This window comes from Coenobita brevimanus, chromosome 61, assembly GCF_032717465.1.
Source record: "Coenobita brevimanus isolate Jiangsu-jjx chromosome 61, ASM3271746v2, whole genome shotgun sequence".
In the NCBI taxonomy this organism is placed as follows: domain Eukaryota; kingdom Metazoa; phylum Arthropoda; class Malacostraca; order Decapoda; family Coenobitidae; genus Coenobita; species Coenobita brevimanus.
Window position 1 is genome coordinate 34,696,089 of NC_137014.1, and position 19,032 is coordinate 34,715,120.

General features: G+C 42.8%; 1 protein-coding gene across 1 annotated transcript in view; it reads left to right on the forward strand.

Moving 5' to 3' along the window:
- LOC145403817 (zinc transporter ZIP1-like) overlaps positions 1-19,032 on the forward strand; it is a 131,142-nt gene that overhangs the window by 50,380 nt on the left and 61,730 nt on the right. Inside the window, exons 4-6 of the mRNA XM_080275496.1 lie at positions 8,137-8,329; positions 8,669-8,809; positions 10,210-10,368. Of these exons, the coding sequence (XP_080131622.1) occupies positions 8,137-8,329; positions 8,669-8,809; positions 10,210-10,368 (493 nt within the window). The remainder of the gene's footprint in view (positions 1-8,136; positions 8,330-8,668; positions 8,810-10,209; positions 10,369-19,032) is intronic.

Sequence of the window (19,032 nt, forward strand, 5' to 3'; positions counted from 1 at the left end):
AAATGTAGTGTGTACCGTGCATGTAGTTTGGTGTAGATAGTTAGAGAAATATGTACTGGAGAGCATGCTGGCCTACTCTCTCTGTAACTGAGACACTGAAAAAGTTCAGCAAAGGGGGATGGTCAGGAACTAGTCCTGAGGGCTAATGAAACGGGAGTTCCAGCACTCCCTGTCATCAGCTTTCCATCCACCTCGGGAGTACTGCCCTGCTCGACTGGTGCTACAGTCTACTCCTCCTGGCCTCCCAGCAGCAAGTACACCCAATTATGGAAAATTTTTCACGTAAATAGTGTTTCTGGTGGATTGCAGTCTTCTGGAAGTGTTACTGAAGTGTTATTATTGTGGAGGGCTAGTCTAAGCCTTAGTTGTGTCACTGAACCCCTGCCACTCATACAGACACCGGCAAAAAAACAATAGAAATTGCCCCCCTTCCCCATTCACTCACTCTCCCTGCACACACTTCACGGACCATCTGATGCAGTCAGCTTGAAGTTGAAGGATTGGTGAGTATTATGACACTTTGTTTTTCATTTTTGGTTAAGTATTAATTGAGATATGAATGTTTAGAAATAGACAATGATTTTCATGATTTTCTCAGGAATGCCCGGCTGTGGGAAGGGTTCGTGGGAAGATGTGCTGGACCGGATGGGTTAAAAAGAAGCGGAAGAAGAAGACTTGTAAATATGCAAAGGAAGTGGAAAGTAAGAGTGGCACATGGAAAGAAGGTGGCTGGTACTATGAAGTACATGATAAGAAACAGAACTTTGAGGGTAGCAGTTGCAAGAGGCATGCATGAAGTAATTTTAATGCCTACTTTAATATACAGATGTGAGACTGTGATGTTTCTTGAAAATGAATAGTCAGGTTTAAGAATGGTAGAAAAGGAGTTTTTGAGGAATGTATGTGGAGTGCAGAGAGTGGATAGGATGATGAATAATGTGATTCATGAAAGATGTGGAATAAGGAAGTTTGTGAACATGAGTCAGAGAATGTGTGCTTAGATGGTATGGTAATGTGGAGAAAATGGGTGTAAATAGGGTGGCAAAAAGAACATATCTGAGTGAGTTTGAAGTTGGGAAGAGGCATAGTAGGCCAAGAAGAAGATGGATAAATATGATAAATGAATGTCAGAAAGGGAGGTATGAAGAGTGATGAGGCTAAGAAATTGACAGTGAGTTGAGCTGGTTTTAAGAATTTTTTTACAGAAGGGTATGATAAAGGTTTGACACTCTTGATCTTCCTCTGTTATATGATAGCCTTTGATTTAACTGTAGCATATAGGTGGTCTGAAAGTTATAAATGTGGATATTTTTGCCTCTCTTGATCTTCCTCTGTTATATGATAGCCTTTGATTTAACTGTAGCATATAGGTGGTCTGAAAGTTATAAATGTGGATATTTTTGCCTGTGAGGTGGAATCAGAATTCCAGGGACTTGGTAAGTGAATGAGAATGTGGCCCATTCATTTGGACAGACTTTTGGGTAGTTTCTGCTTTTATCATTCTTTTCCCCTCTTCTCTTTAGTCATGACCCTATCTTACCCCTTCTGTAGGTGGGAAAAGAGGTCTGTATGGTGATGATGATGGTGCAATCATGCCAGTAACCAGCTCAGATAATGTTGAAAGACTGAGGTAATGCAGTTCAATTACGAAGAGATATTTATCAAACTACCAGTATGAAACTGTTATGATGAAACTAATAAAAGCTTTCTTATCATATTTATCAACATTGAACACATGATCAACACATGTTGGAAGAGCCTGGCCAGAAGTCACCAGATACTGCAATATATTTATTGTGCCTTATTGCAACATGCATGAGGTAGTGCATGGAGTAAATGGGAAAGTTCCACACCAGTCATATATGTATGCTTATTAGATGTGTCTACTACAAATCCTCATTCATGCCATATTTTACAAGTTATAAAGGACACTTGATCTGGAGAGCTGAGGAATACTTCTTTCAGTCACAGGGGAAGTGACCTGCTACCTCCCAGTGCTTCGCACATGGGTGTAGGTTTGGAATGCATTTGGAGTGTTGGATGAGTAGTTTTAGAGGAAATTTGTGGCTTTGTGAGTGAGAGAGTTTGTGTATATTCTGCATGTTGGGATAAGGTACCCTGTATTGTGAAAGGTAATTGTGCCTAGAATTAATTGCATTGCAATTCCTTATTAAAATCAGTCTTTATCCATTATTGCTATTAGGTCTCTGATGCATTTTTTCCATACAAAATAATTTTTCCAGCTCTATCCATTGTATCGTACTATTTGTACAGCTGTGCGCCACGTAGCGTCCACTATTCGTTCTGAAAACTAGGACGTTAAGTGGTCTGGATGTTAACCCCCAAAATACTAAGCTCATTGATCGAGCTTTTTGTGCAGTTTCTTAAAAGGACGAGCAACAGCAATCGTGCAACATCCACAAAAAACTGGCGGCAGCTGGCTCCACCCCGGCTGTGACATAGATGGCATCTAACCAATCAGAACTAAGTGTTGGACACACCAGAGGGGGGATCCTGTTCACCCCTCACCTCCCTCTCGCACGTCCCTCTACCCCACTACATTGTTGCTACCCTACCTCCCACTGTTCTTACCACCACCACCACCCCTCCCACACCCTTCTCATGCATCCCCCCCCCTCCCATGTGGATCCCCCCCAGTCATCTGGGGAGAGGGTATTTCCCCCCTATCCTCCCTCCATGTCTCTGTACTCCACTGGGGCCCTTCCTTTGTGTCTTGTGGTGGTCTCCTCCCATCCCTCCATCCCCATCCACCCCCTCCTGGCCTAGCCACATCCCACCACCTCCCCCCACCCAATCCCTGGCATGCAGTATCTTTACCTCCCCGGCCTCGAAAACTTTGCGTATTTTTTACTTTTTATGGTGCATGTTTTTGAATCATTACCTGTAATTTATTTGTGTCTTTGCATACAGGTATGCACACCACAATTATTTTAGCTGTAATTATTTGAAACCCACCTGAAAAAGAAATTTTATTTTATGCCGACACATGCAAGCATGTTGGAGCCCTCAAAAACGAAACTAAACGAAAACTAGCTAGATTTGACAGCTTGGAGGGGAGGGGAGAGGGGGAAGATTAGGCAAGGGGAGGGAGGGGACTGGAGGTATGGGGAGGGGAGAGGAGGGGAGGATAATATATACTATTTATTATAATTTTTATTTGGGGGTTCATGACCATTTTCCCTAGCTAGATTTGACAGCTTGGCAGGGAGGGGATGGGGGAGGGGAAAGGGGAATGGAGAGGAGGGGAGGGGAGGGGAGAGGAGGGGAGCGAAGGAAAGGGAAGGGAAGGGAAGAGAAGAGAAGAGAAGAGAAGAGAAGGGAAGGGGAGGGAGGGGATTGGAGGTATGGGGAGAGGAGAGGAGGGGAGGATAATTTTTACGATTTATCATATTTATTTGGGGGGTTTGTCATCATTTTACATTACAATGGATTATAACATCTGCACACACCAAAAAAATTGGTTTTGGTGATTTTTGTACTTTTTTTTGCGAAGAAAGGTGCGAGTGGTGTATTTTCTTTCTCGCCGGGGCCGTGACGGGTAACTATTATAAACTTTGACGGGCCATAGCTCGGTAACTATTGGGTCTAGGAGGGTGGGGTTTGCGGTTTCAGGTGTTTAAATTCAAACTCTATAAATCAGGCATAAAACTTTTAACCTTTGACATAGTTGAAAAATATGCCTGTTTTTGCATCCTGAGGGGAAATCGAGGCTGGAGAATTGCGTACCCTAGGGGTTAAGTGACCGCTGTAACTTATGCATTGTATACTGGTACTGTAGCTGTATTGTACTGTATATACAGGTTCTGGTATACCCCAGTTTAACAATGCATTTGGTCAACCCCTAAGGTGCTGTGGACAATGATCGACATTGGCGCTGTTTGGTGTGCAGAGTGCTATGAACGTCAGTCGTGGAAACTCTGAAAAAAAACTGGCGGTCAAACTCCTCGCCACAGCGCTGCACGGGATGGAACATATGGAGCCTAAACTTGTGTATAAAGTCCCATTTGGCAACTCTGTTTCAGCCACTATCCCGCACAGAGTGACCCCCCACCCCTCCTCCTCCGCCTCTCAGTACCCTACTGCGTCTCGTTCCTTGTGTGGCATGCGCTGCTTATCCCCTCCCTCTCTCTCTCTCTATCTCTCTCTCTCTCTCTCGCTCTTTTACACTTCATATCTTTTTATTCTTATTCATTTACTTGTGTTTTGCTTATAAGATGCTATACATATACAGTATATGTTTTCATGATGCAGATTGACTTTCCATTTTTATTTACATCACTTTATTTATTTATTTATTTCTTATGTGCATTCCTTGTACCAAATAAATATGTTTTATGAATTTATATAATATTGCATTCGATATTTTCTGTGAGATGTTTGCGAAAATTACGTTTTGGGAAATTTTTTTTGGTTGTTCTCCATTTTCTCCCATATGCAAGCACTATTCTCAGTGTTGATGTATCACTGTGCAGTTAGTATTTGACATATGGATGTGAAATAAACATTTTCTGGTGTGTAAAATCAACCTCTTCAATAACAAAGTAAAAAATTTAGCTTCTTCGAAGTTGAAAAATTGGCCCCTAATTGCCTTGTGGGGGATAGACTGGGTGGAGGAATTGCATACCTTAGGGGGTAAGTAAAACCCATCGTTAGGTGGGGTATCATATCTTGGGGTAGATTTAACATGTGTTTTTGAGCTTTGGGTTTCCTTCCCAACCAAGTCCTAAACCTACCCAAATGAGGCCAAAAACAAGTTTAAAGCCAGTTTAAATTGCCTGACAGCAGTTAAAGAAGCTAACCTAAGTCTGACACCTGTAAATAACCCACTAAAACCAACAAATAAAATCTCAAAATCGTCAAGTATAGGTCTGGAAAAAAAAATCATGCTTAGTAAACTGTACACCAAAATGACAATGTTCACCCCACCTGTGGCTAAAACACATTACTCTAAGTCTAAAAACAGTTTATAAATCAGCCTAAACACACAATTTTAGTCTAAAATATCATCAAAATCAGTAAAAAAGAAAATCAAAACCCATCGTTAAACCATGGTTTGCCCATCGTTAGGCAGGGTATGGTGGTATTTCTACCCCTATCGTTAAGACGGAGTATTGCGTCTAGGGGTATCATATATTGAGGTATACCTGTATATGGTGTATAATGGCATATACTATGCAGTACTGTACATTACTTTTAAAGTACAGTACAGTATAAAAAGAAGTCAAGAGTGAGATCAGTGGAAGTGAGAGTATGGGTTCCACCAGGGATGCTCCACTGGCGATCTTCTCACCTGCCTTTCAGACTCCTGGTCATCTTCCTTTCGGGACTTTGGTGAAAGCTTTGCCATTGGATTTGACATCTCAAAGGCTTTCGATCGAGTCTGTCATAAATCTTTAATTTCCAAACTGTCCTCGTACGGTTTCTATCCTTCTATCTGTGCCTTCATCTCTAGTTTCCTTTCTGGTTGCTCTGTAGCAGCTGTTGTAGACAGCCATTGTTCTTCTCCTAGATCTGTCAACAGTGGTGTTCCTCAGGACACTGTCCTATCGCCAACTCTCTTCCTTTTATTCATCAATGACCTTCTAAGGTGTACATCTAACCCAATCCACTCATACGCTGATGACTCCACTGTTCACCTTTCCATTCGGTTCCCGCAACGCCCATCTCAACAGTTACTTCAACAAACGAGGGATGAGGCCATGGCACACCTAATGTCAGACTTGGCTCGTATCTCTGACTGGAATAAGAATAATATGGTTATTTTTAATACATCAAAGACTCAGTTCTTACACCCATCAACATGACAAAATCTTCCACAGGTATACCCACTAATGTTTAATAACATTCAGCTTAAACCTGCATCATCCTTGAACATGCTTGGGGTTTCATTTACTCGGTACTTGTCTTGGAAAGATCATATTACATCTCTTGTAAAATCTGCTTCCAAGAAATTGGGTGTGCTAAGCCGACTCCGTTCCTTCTTTACCCCTGCACAATTGTTGACTCTATACATGGGTTCTAACCTCCCCTGTGTGGAGTACAACTCTCATGTGTGGGGAGGTTCCCCACATACAGTTCTTCTCAATAGGGTGGAGTCAAAGGCTTTTCATCTCATTAACTCTCCTCCTCTTACTGACTTCCTTCAACCTCTGTCTCTTCACCGCACTGTTGCATCTTTATCTCTTTTCTATCATTACTTCAATGGTCACTGCTTCTTTGAACTGTCTGCGTGCATCCCTCCACCTCTACAACGGGCATGTAGCACCTGTCTAGCAGCAAACTCTCATCCCTCTTCTGTCCAACTCTCTAATGCAAGAGTTAACTGTTACTCCCAGTCCTTCATTTATGCAACAGGTCAACTCTGGAACTGTCTCCCTCTGTCTGTATTTCCTGCATCCTACGATCTCCGGTCTTTCAAACGCAGTTTGTCCAGGCATCTCAAAATGATCGGATCATGAATTTGGCTCTCTCTTGTATTTTGTTTTTCTCTTGGAAGGAACAGTTATTGCGAGCTCATGGTACTTGGTTCCTTCTTTCTCGCATTAAAAAAAAAATAATATTGAGAGAAGCATGTGGAGTCACATGGAGAGACAGATTGACAAAGAGGAAGTGAAGGAGCATTGTGGTGTGGATGTGGATGTGATAGGAAGCATTAGGAGAAACACTTTGATGTGGTTTGGCCATGTGAAGAGAATGGAGAGTTAGAGACTGATGAGGAGAGTGTATGTGAGTGAGGTGGAGGGGGGGGGGAAGAGGGAGAGGGAGGTCAAGGATGAGATGGAGGGATGGAGTGGAGAAGTATATGAGAGAGGAGGGTGTGAACTGGGAGCAGGGCAGTGAAATGGTAGGAGAACAGGATGACATGGAGGCAATTTGTTTGTAGCCACCCCTTACAGGATTAAGGTGTCTGGCGATAGATAGATAGATAAAAAGACCAAAGTAAGTTTTTTTTTTTATGTTTTTAATTATTTCTCTTATATTGTTATGGTTCCCAGGATGTTAAAGCAAAGGAACACTGTGTGGTCAGACGTTATGCAGACATGACTGTATAAAGAAAGTTGTATTTTAAACTGCATCCTTAACTACAGGTCTTTCAACTTTACTTGCTAGGGATTGTCTTCCCCCCTCCCCCAACATATTTCTCATCACTTAGTGGTAGAAAGACAATACTGCAACACTGTATCCGTTCTAAAGCGCTTCTTTGTGACAAGCATTTTATTCTACCATTAAACTGATATTACAACGGACAACATTGAGAATGGACAGATTGTAATATTAGGTCACGGTTGTGTAAAGTAGTTATTTGCTGATTCAGTGCTTTGATCTAACAGTCATTGGACAGTGCACAAAATCTTAGCCCATTAATGTTGCTCAATAGAGCGACCCAAAGTGGGTAAATTTTGTTAAATCACAGTAGCTGCGTGTGCATTGAGTGCTTTCATTTCTTTAATTTCCTTAACATTACCTGTATTTACATAAACATGTTATTGTATAATGAAATTACAGTAAACTCTCAATTATCCATTGTTGCAATACCCGGCCCAACGCAACATCCGACGCTACTGGCTCGGCTCTATTAAAGCAATATCCAGTGCCGAAATGGGACGTAACCGGCAGTTCTATGCAGTCTCCAGCATTCAGGTGTATCAACCAGCTCATAAACAGTAGCCACCTGATGCTGTATTACTGTACTGTATCATTATTTTTTTTATTTTATGCTTAATTTTCATCTTTTACTCATGGGAGAGTTTTTAGGATAGAGGTTCGAGATGGATAATAACATGATATCTGGCTCGATGCTGGATATTGAGCTGATGGGGGGGTACAATGCAGTATCCAGTGTTTTGCCTTAACTGGCGTAGGGCTTGGCAGAATTACGTTGGATAATGAGAGTTTACTGTATGTTGTTAAAAGGAGGCTATTCCCTTCTCATGTTATCTTGTATGTGATTTAGTGACAAAAGTGCATAGAATAAGGACAAGACTGTCTTAAAAAGGGATCCTCTCAGTTTAGTAGAATATTTAGTATAGTGCACAGGATAGTGTATGAATTAATTCATTAAATTGTGGTTATACTTGCTGTATAATACAGTGGTGATAACCTGTGACCCTACAGGAGTGAAACAGGGTCACTGGGAGGAAATGTTGGGCATTATGGAACCGCTGTGCCAGCAGACCAATGTGACCCAACCCCACTCTTGGCCCACGGACACTCACACAACTTTTTTGACCACTCTGTACACCAGGATGTTGCCTCACACTCCTCCCTCCGCTCCCTCCTCCTCCTCTTTGCTCTCTCACTCCATTCAGTAAGTATTGCTTTTGAGAGAAGACACGTTTCTTTAATTGTACATATTTACTGATCGACTGAAATATTCTCGTGGTATGAATGGCTGAATATGTTTAGTGCATTAGTGTTATATGAAAATATGAACCTAGAAATGTTCTGGGCTATGGTAGAGTAACCTCAGACCCATATACTATAAAGGGGTGTTATTTGGTACTAATGATGACAATGTTGTTGATGATACATTTCTGTATATTGTGTCAGATTATTGTTCATGTCATATGTAAAAGTTTTGTTGGGTATCATATGGTGCCAAAGGTTACCCCTTGGGATACATTAATATTTACCTTTATTTTGACAGGTATTTGAGGGCTTGGCAGTGGGTCTGCAACAGACAATAGATGATTTAGTGGCACTCTTTTTGGTGGTCATCTTCCATAAAGGAATCATTGCTTTCTCTCTCGGCCTCAACATGGTCCAGTCAAAGCTGTCTGTACACCAGGTAGGATCTTATGCACAGTTCAGGCTCTCATTATCCATCCATCCATCACCCAACCCTACGTTGCCCCATGAGGAGGGTAAGATTCCAGGGCTAGGCAAGTTGGTCCTGACATTTAAGATGAGAGTGACCAGCCTCACTCATCCATGAGTGGCATTATGTGAGCAATAAACCCCAACCACCCCTTAGATATAAGCTTTCACTGGCTCAATCCTATTAGAGCGCCTTAATTACCCACTAAACCACCAGGCGCCATAATTTGGTTATATAGTTACCACCCATCATAGTAAATGGTTTCCCTGTTTACAGGAAACTATTTGGCGTGTCACTCAGTGTAGAGTTGCTCACAGGCAGAACTTAGAGGAAAGAATGAAGGAAAGAAAGACAGAAGAGGGAGTGTAAAGTCACTTGTAGGCAGAAGGACAAGGAAAGAATGAAAGACAGAAGAGGATGGAAGGAAAGAAGGATGGAGGAGAGGAATGCTAATTATAATCTTATGCACAGTCCAAGTCCTCTCCACACCAGGTATGATCTTATGTAGAGATGTGCCGATAGCAAAATTTTGACCGATACCGATACTACCAAATTGGACCGATACCGATACTACTACCAATACTGATACCAGTACCAGTGAGGGAGGGTGGTGCTTGCTGTCCGAGGGCTGTGGCATGGCCCTGAGCCACTGATGCAAGGCTACCAACCTGTCTCGTATATGTCCATGGTGGCAGATGTGGCTCATTACCAAACAATGTACTGTATATTATGCACCATGTACTCAAAATAATATGATACTGTACTAAATAATTGGATATTACCAGTAATTTATTTTTCATCCCCATAAAACATCGAAATTTTATTTAACAACATAACCTCCAGTGAGTGATATGCCACGCACTAAATTCCTTTTAAGTATCGGTAGTATTGGCAGAAAATCAGCCGATACCGAATCCGATACCGATACTCTAAAAATGGGCTGATAACGCCAATACCGATACATCGGTACATCTCTGATTTTATGCTCAGTCCAAGCCCTCTCTACACCAGGTATGATCTAATGCACAGTCCAAGCCCTTTCCACACCAGGTATGATCTTATGTTCAGTCCAAGCCCACTCCACACCAGGTATGATCTTATGCACAGTCCAAGCCCTCTCCACACCAGGTATGATCTCATGCACAGTCCAAGCCCTCTTAACACCAGATTAAATCTTATGCACTTACTTGCCATATATTGATGGTGATAAAGCATGAATTTAACATTCTTTGTTCTTGTGCCACCCGCAGATGTTTCCCAGGCAATATGATAATGAAAATATGAATGTTACATAGCTTATTCCTGCATGTACAGATGCTGCTGGTGATGAAATATCAATCTGATAGTGCCTGTTCTTCCACCACCCACAGATGTTACTGGGCAACATGTTCTTCTGTGTGACAGCCCCCCTAGGCGTTGGTGTTGGTATGGGGATCATGGAAATGCAAGTCACCACCACTACTGCTGCTGTTTCAGGCACCCTGCAGGGCATTGCATGTGGCACCTTCCTTTATGTCACCTTCTTTGAGGTAAAGCATTGTTATTGTTGTCTTTGAGTTGAGTACCCCCAGTGTTTGGTTTTGTCATTGTGCAGTTCATGCTTCTGTATTTTTTGCTGGTCATTTGCACTTACGTATGTTTCTACATTCATGTCTAAATTATTCTTATACACTATCCTTTTTCTACCTATACCATTCTATTGTATTTATGTTTGGGCGACATGGAGTTGATTTGTTTGTGCCACCGCTTACAGGATTAAAGTGTGTGGCAATAGATAGATGGGTAGATAGATAGATAGACACCTGGATATGATAGTGACCAATTCTCCCGCCCAAGCAGTCAGATATAAGCGTTGCATCGTGGTTAAAATAAATAAATAAATAAATAAATAAATAACCCCTTTGGTACAAGACACCCATCTGCAGTTGCAGACCCTGTATCCTAGATAATTTCGATTTCTTGCAAAGGTGACATAGTGCATGATAATTGTGTGCATTACTAGTATTTCATTTATAACAATATTCTTTACCAAATTAGTAACTATTGTTCATGGGGAATCAGTAAGTAATAATAATGATAATGATAATAATAGTCTGTAATGCTACAAAAGCATAAAAATAACCTCACTATATATTTTTCTTAGTGTACGTATATATTGCTATGTATTTCAGCTAATGCTGTACGTTATCTTCTGTGCAAGGTCTGTTAAAAAAGAAACCGAACTTTTAAAATAGGGCACCAACTAGCCAGCTTAGCGTGATTGCAATGGAGTGCTGTGTAGTGGTGACTTTGAACTTGAACACTAACCGCATCACACCATGTCACTTAGTTATCAAGGTACACATGCTTGAATATGTGATTAGTGCACTTCGCGATAGTTTGCAAGTTGAACAATGAAGGATCTTGAAAAGCAATGTGTTTGTGTGAAATTCTGTTTAAAATTGGAAAAAACTTTTACAGAGTCTGTTAAGATTTTGCAACTGGGTTATGGGGAAAATTGTTTGAGTCGTACTCGGTGTCACAAGTGGTTTCAGCAATTCAGATCAGAAAGAACATCCACCAAAGGTGATTCCAAATCTGGATGACCTTCCACATCAACAGATGATGATCACACTGAGAAAGTGCATGTTGAGATCCATGAAAATTGTTGCCTGACTGTCTGCGAAGTTTCCGAAGAAGTAAGCATCTGTAAAAATTTAAGCCATACAATTTTAACCAAAAAAATTATGTATCGTGTTGCCGCAAAATCTGTGCCACATCTGCTGACAGATGAGCAAAATGAAAACCATGTCACAGTCAGTCAGGGGCCGTTTGAATGTTTGAATGCTTATGAAAACTTCTTGAAAATCCTTTCTAAAAAATGTCATAACAGATGGGGAAATGTGGGTGTTTGGTTACAATGTCAAAACAAAAGGCAGGTGTTGCAGTGGGTTGGAATATGATCACCATGACTAAAAATAAATAAATAAATAAATAAATAAATAAATCTGAGTGAGGTGGAGGGGGGAAGAGGGAGGGGGAGGCCGAGGATGAGATGGAGGGATGGGGTGGAGAGGTATATGAGAGAGGGGGGTGAGAGTTGGGAGCAGGGCAGTGAAATGGTGGGGGACAGGGCGACTTGGAGGCGATTTGTTTGTGGCCACCCCAAACAGGATTGAGGCGTCTGGCAATAGATAGATAGATAGTCACTCAAATGTGAAGGTGATGCTGACTGTCTTCTTTTTTAATGGCAAGGCATTGTTCGTCATGAGTTTGTTCCATGTGGTCAGAGAGTCAATAAAGTTTTAATACAACATCCTGAAGTTTTTGAGGGAGGCAGTGCAAAGGAAGAGGCCTGAGGCATGGACAAACAGTACCTGGATGCTGCACCATGACAATGCACCAGCTTGAGTTGCTTCCCACCTGTGACCTTTTGGCGAAGCACAAGACAACTGTCATCCTCCATCAGCCTGACTCTCTGGATTTGTTCTCTGCAGACTATTATTTGTTCCAGTAGTTGAAATCCACCCATAAAGGTTTTCAGTTCCAGATGATAGAAGAGATAGAAGAAAATTTGCCAAGTGCACCAAACACACATCCACTCAAGTGCGTGTATCTCGATGACTAAGGGACATGGCATGATGCAACTAGTGTTAGACTAAAGCTCAGAGCTGCCACTATACAGCACTCCTATCGTGATCATGCAAAGCCAGCTAGTTGGTGCACTTTTTTTTTTTTTTTTTTTTTTTTTTTTTCATAAATGTGTCTTTACTTGGAGTATGTGTGGCATCATGTGTACTCCATCACTCTTGAGACTTTACTTTTAAAATTAGGGATGGATACCTTTCTTCAGCCTCCTAGTCTGTACATGCATGTTTTTTTTTTTTTTTTTTTTTTAATGCGAGGAAGAAGGAACCAAAGGCTATGAGCCCGTAGTAACAGTTCCCTCCAAGAGAAAAACAAAATACAAGAGAGAGCCAAATTCAAGATCCGATCATTTTGAGATGCCTGGACACACTGTGTTTGAAAGACTGGAGATCATAGACAGCAGGAAATACAGACAGAGGGAGACAGTTCCAGAGTTGACCTGTTGCATAAATGAAAGACTGGGAGTAACGGTTAACTCTTGCATTAGAGAGTTGGACATAAAAGGGATGAGAGTTTGCTGCCAGACGGGTGCTACGCGCCCGTCGTAGAGGTGGAGGAATGCAAGCAGACAGTTCAGAGGAGCAGTGACCATTAAAGTAGCGATTGAAAAGAGATAAAGATGCAACAGTGCGGCGAAGAGACAGAGGTTGAAGGGAGTCAGTAAGAGGAGGAGAGTTAATGAGACGAAAAGCCTTTGACTCCACTCTATTGAGAAGAGCTGTATGTGGGGAGCCTCCCCACACATGAGAGTTGTACTCCACACAGGGGCGGATAAAACCCCTGTATAGAGTCAACAATTGTGCAGGGGTAAAGAAAGAGCGGAGTCGGCTAAGCACACCCAATCTCTTGGAAGCAGATTTTACAAGAGATGTAATATGATCTTTCCAAGATAAGTCCCGAGTAAATGAAACCCCAAGCATGTTCAAGGATGATGCAGGATTAAGCTGAATATTATTAAACATTAGTGGGTATACCTGTGGAAGATTTTGTCGGGTTGATAGGTGTAAGAACTGAGTCTTAGATGCATTAAAAACAACCATATTATTTTTACCCCAGTCAGAGATACGAGCCAAGTCAGACATTAGGTGTGCCATAGCCTCATCCCTTGTTTGTTGAAGTAACTGTTGAGATGGGCGTTGTGGGAACCGAATGGAAAGGTGAAGGATGTAGTCATCAGCGTATGAGTGGATAGGGTTAGATGTACAGCTTAGAAGATCATTGATGAATAAAAGGAAGAGAGTTGGTGATAGGACAGAGCCCTGAGGAACACCACTGTTGATAGATCTAGGAGAAGAACGATGGCCGTCTACAACAGTGGCTATAGAATGACCAGAAAGGAAGCTAGCAATGAAGGCACAGATAGAAGAATAGAAACCGTAAGAGGGCAGTTTGGAAATTAAAGATTTATGCCAGACTCGATCGAAAGCCTTTGAGATGTCAAGTGCAATGGCAAAGCTTTCGCCAAAGTCCCGAAAGGAGGATGACCAGGAGTCTGAAAGGTAGGTGAGAAGATCGCCAGTGGAGCGTCCCTGATGGAACCTGTACTGACGATCGGAAAGGAGGTTGTGATAGGAAAGATGCCTTAAAATTTTTCTATTGAGAATTGACTCGAAAACTTTTGAAATACAGGACGTTAAAGCAATTGGACGATAGTTGGAGGGTTGGGAGTGGTCACCCTCCTTTGGGACTGGCTGAATGAGAGCAAACTTCCAGCAAGAAGGAAAGGTACAAGTTGACAGACAAAGTTGAAAGAGTTTGCCTAGGCAGGGTGTAAGCACAGAAGCACAGTTCTTGAGATCAACAGGAGGGACCCCATCAGGCCCATATGCCTTGTTAGTACTGAGGCCAGTGATGCAGAAAATACATCAGCTGAAGAAATTTTAATGTCAGCCATGAGGAAGTCAGAGGGGAGAAGTGATGGAGGAACAAACCGGAATCGTCTAAGGTGGAATTGGAGGAGAAAGTCTGTGCGAAAAGATCTGCTTTATCAGTAGAAGAAATAGCTACAGAACCATCAGAGTAGAAAAGAGGAGGGAAGGATGGTGAGGTAAAGTTGTTAGAAAGGTTTTTGGCAAGGTGCCAGAAGGAGCGGGAAGAATTTGAGTTGGAGAGTTGAGAGCATTTAGTACGGATGAAATTATTTTTAGCAAAGCGAAGAACAGACTTAGCACGATTCCGGGCAGAAACGTAAAGATGATGTGATTCAGGGGTGGGTTGGCTCCGGTACCTTTTGTAGGCCCTCTCCTTGTTGCGAACAGCATTAGAACAAGCATGATTAAACCAAGGCTTTCTTGCGTTAGTCAAAGGATATGAGAAAGGAAAATATGCTTCCATGCCCGAGAGAATAACCTCCGTAATGCGCAAGGCACACTCAGATGGCTCACGGCCATGGAAGCAATAATCATTCCAGGGAAAATCAAAGAAGTACTGCCTGAGGGCCTCTCAGTCCGCGGCTCCAAAATGCCACAGACGACGTTTCCCTGGAGGGTCCACAGGCCGTTCCGGAGTGATAGGACAGGTTAAGGTGATAAGGTTGTGATTGGAGGAGCCCAACGGAGAGAAAAGATTAACAGAGTAAGCTGAAGGATTAGTTGTGAGGAAGAGGTCAAGTATGTTGGAGCTCTCTCCAAGGCGGTCAGGGATACGGGTAGGGTGCTGTACAAGCTGCTCTAGGTCATTAAGGATAGAAAAGATGTAGGCATGTTCACCAGGTGGATCAGTTTACTCTTGTGCAAGACATATCTTCTTGTGAGGTGGCTCCTTGCTTGGTCCTGCTGGTGGGTCATCCGATGTCTTCTGGTCATGCCACACTTAACAATGGTCCATGAAACAAAGACCAGGGTTTCCAGTGCTCCCAGAACAGTAGTACACAATGTCCTTCCTTTGGGATAACAAATGTGACATCCTTTGTTTGTTTTCCATTTTCAGATTTCACAAATTGATGAATATCATTTGGCACTTTCACCTTGTTATTGTCACCCTCTTCCTCATCAAATGTGTTGAACAGAGCTACAGCACCAATGTTATGTTCACAATGCACTTGGTGATTGGTCTCCATGATAAACTCCATGAAGTCCCTCTTGTACTGAGAACCAGCTCGTCAAGCAGTATATGCATTTAGCATGGCTAAAAACATGAAGTGTGTACAGAGTTTCTTGAACCTTGGAAGGCTTTTTTGTTTGGCTCAGATGGTCCCAGCAACTGATCAGAAAGACCTGTGCTACCCATTTTTTCATTATAGCATCCATTGGAGGAAGATTCGTTCATGAAGACTGTTCTGTTTCTGAAGTATGTTCTTGTCTATCTATCTGTCTATTGCCAGATGCCTCAATCCCGTTTGGGGTGGCCACAAACAAATCGCCTCCAAGTTGCCCTGTCCCCCGCCATTTCACTGCCCTGCTCCCAACTCACACACCCCTCTCTCATATACCTCTCCACCCCATCCCTCCATCTCATCCTCAGCCTCCCCCTCCCTCTTCCCCCCTCCACCTCACTTACATACAGTGCTCGTCAGAAGTATTCAGCGTTGTCCGCCGGGCGCGCAATACTTATGGCCCAAAAAGAATCACCCATTTTTGGGGGTAAGAATTGAGCCACAAGTTTGAGCTCCGAGCATGACGTCACGGTAGCCTGAGGCCTTCTGACGCGCTGGTTGGTTCCCGCCTCAGTCGCCCACGGGCTGCCTGAGAGAGAGGAACTCCGCCGAGTGTCCCTCTCAAATTGCGCCATTTTTTACCGAGTGTCCCGCAGTGTTTTGGCCTTCAAAACTTTGTTATGGCACCTACCCGTGAACTATCGAGTGAAATCATATCCCAGATCATTGCTCTAAAGGAGGCAGGCCACCAGACAAAGGAAGTTAGTGAATTGGTTGGTGTGGCACGATCGACAGTGCGTCGTTGGTGTGCGCGGTTTCGGGAGGAAAACAGTGGTGAAGTTCCCACAAAGAAACCGAGGTCTGGTAGGCCTAGGAAAACTTCCGCAAGGTCTGTTAATGTTTTAAAACGTGCAGTGGAGTTTAATCCTTGTGTGAGTGCAAGGAAAATTAAGGAGAGCAACCCGGAAGTGTTTGGTGAGGTGTCAGTGAGAACAGTGTCTCGTAGGGTGCATGAGCTTGGTTACACAAGTCACAGGCCTGTGAAAAAGCCTCTTCTCTCTAGCAGCCAGAGAATTCGTAGGCTTGCCTTTGCTAATAAATATCTAAATTGGGGTGAGGAGCAATGGTTGTCAGTGTTGTGGTCTGATGAGGCAACGTTTAGTGTTACCTGTAACAGAGGAGCATGCAAAGGTAGTGACCCACTTGACCCACGGTATGTAGAAAGCACAGTTAAACATCCTGATTCACTCATGGTATGGGGTTGTTTTTCAGGGAAGGGTTTGGGGAAGCTTGTTGTACTTCCCAAGAACCTCAGAGTGAATCAGGATGTTTACCTGGAGCTTCTGTGTGATCATTTACCAGACTCCTTCGAGCTAACAGGTGCACGAGTGTTTCAGCAGGACGGTGCACCTGCTCACAAGGCCAAATCGGTCACCAATTGGCTTCGTGACTGCGAGGTATCATTCATGACAGACTGGCCAGGAAATAGCCCAGACCTCAACCCGATTGAAAACCTTTGGTACCTCGTAAAGAAGAGTCTCCAAGGGAAGGACGTGAGCTCTCTGCCTAAGCTGGAAGCCGCCATTCGTGACTCCTGGGACAAAATACCGCTCCAGCACCTCAGGAGCCTCGCCCTTTCACTTCCAAGACGTCTCAGGTCCGTGAAGAAACATAAAGGCTACCCTACGAAGCACTAAAGGTAAATAAAATGCATTATTTATATGTTTTTTCAATGTTGAAAGGTTTGTTTCTCAGGAGGGACGCAGGGCGCCCCATACTTCTGACGAGCACTGTACACTCTCTTCATCAGTCTTTCACCCTCCATCCTCTCCACATGGTCAAACCACCTCAGTGTGTTCCTCATAACACTTCCTATCACATCCACATCCACACCACAACGCTTCTTTATATCCTCATTCGTCAGCCTGTCTCTCCATGTGACTCCACAGGCTCCTCTTAAATAACTCATTTCCACTGCTCTCACTCTTGACTTGTGTCCTTCCAACATCGTCCAAGCTTCACTTTCATACGTTAGAGTTGGTATCACAATACTGTCATGTAGTAACTTTTTCACTTCCATGCTCACTTCCCTGTTTCTTATCACTGCTTTCAAAGAACCAGCAACCTTTCTTCCCTTCTGTACCCTTTCAAGCACTTCACCCTTCAAACTCCATCCTTACTCATCACACTACCTAAGTACTTAAATGTACTCACATTTTCCAATTCCTCACCATCCAACCTCGCTGTACATTCACTGACTTCTCCTCTCTCAAAGACCATCACTTTACTCTTCCCTACATTCACCTTTAGATTCTGTTTCTTACACACACTCCCAAACTCATCCACCAAGCCTTGCAGCTCCCCTTCGTCTTCACTCAACAACACAGTATTATCTGCAAACAACAGTACAGGGAGTTTCCAAACACTATCTTCTCTCACCAGGGCCACTCCAACATCCACTACCCTACCTTGTACCTCTTTTATTACCCCATCCATGTACAGATTGAACAACCATGGAGACATGACACATCCCTGTTTCAACCCAACTTTCAAAGAGAAAAATTCACTTAGTTCACTATCCACACGCACTGCAGCCTTCGCACAATCGTACATACTCTTCACAGCATTCAACAACTTCCCATCTACTCCATACATTCTTAACACTTTCCACAATCCTTGTCTATCCACCCTGTCATATGCTTTCTCCAAATCCATGAAAGCCGCATACAACTTCTTTCCCTTCTCTAGAAACTTTTTCACTAAAGATCTAAGAATGAATATCTGATCTACACAACCTCTTCCTTTCCTTAAGCCTCCCTGTTCTTCTCCAAGTAATTCTTCTGTTCATTCTCTAACTCTGTCAATAAGTATCCTACCATACACTTTTCCTATTATACTAAGAAGACGAATGCCCCTGTGATTACCACACACTTCTTTTTCCCCTTTTCCTTTGTACAAAGGAATAATTATACCTGACCTCCAATCCTCCGGGACTCTACCTTCCTCCCAGGCCAATCTGCACATCTTCCACATCCATTCTACTACTATCTCTCCCCCATGCTTCAGCATTTCACCACACACTCCATCAATTCCTGGGGCTTTCCCCAATTTAACTTTCTTCATTGCTTCCACAACTTCTATCCTATTGATTTCTTCCTGTCTTCTCACCTCCCTCCTTCTCCCAGCCATTCCCCAGCCACTTATACTCGCATTACTCCCATCCTGTATGTTCAACAATTCCTTAAAGTGTTCTCTCCATCTGCTCACTTTTTCTCCCTTCTCCACTAGTAGTCTACCATTTTTATCTCTCACTCCCCTGCTAACCTCACTTCCACCCTGTCTTACTCTCTTCACCTCTTTCCAGAACATTTTCTTACAGTCCTTCCACTTTACACTCAAATTCCTTCCAAATTCCTCATCCACTCTCTTCTTACTCTTTCTTACTAATCTTTTCACCTCTCTCTTTCTTTCT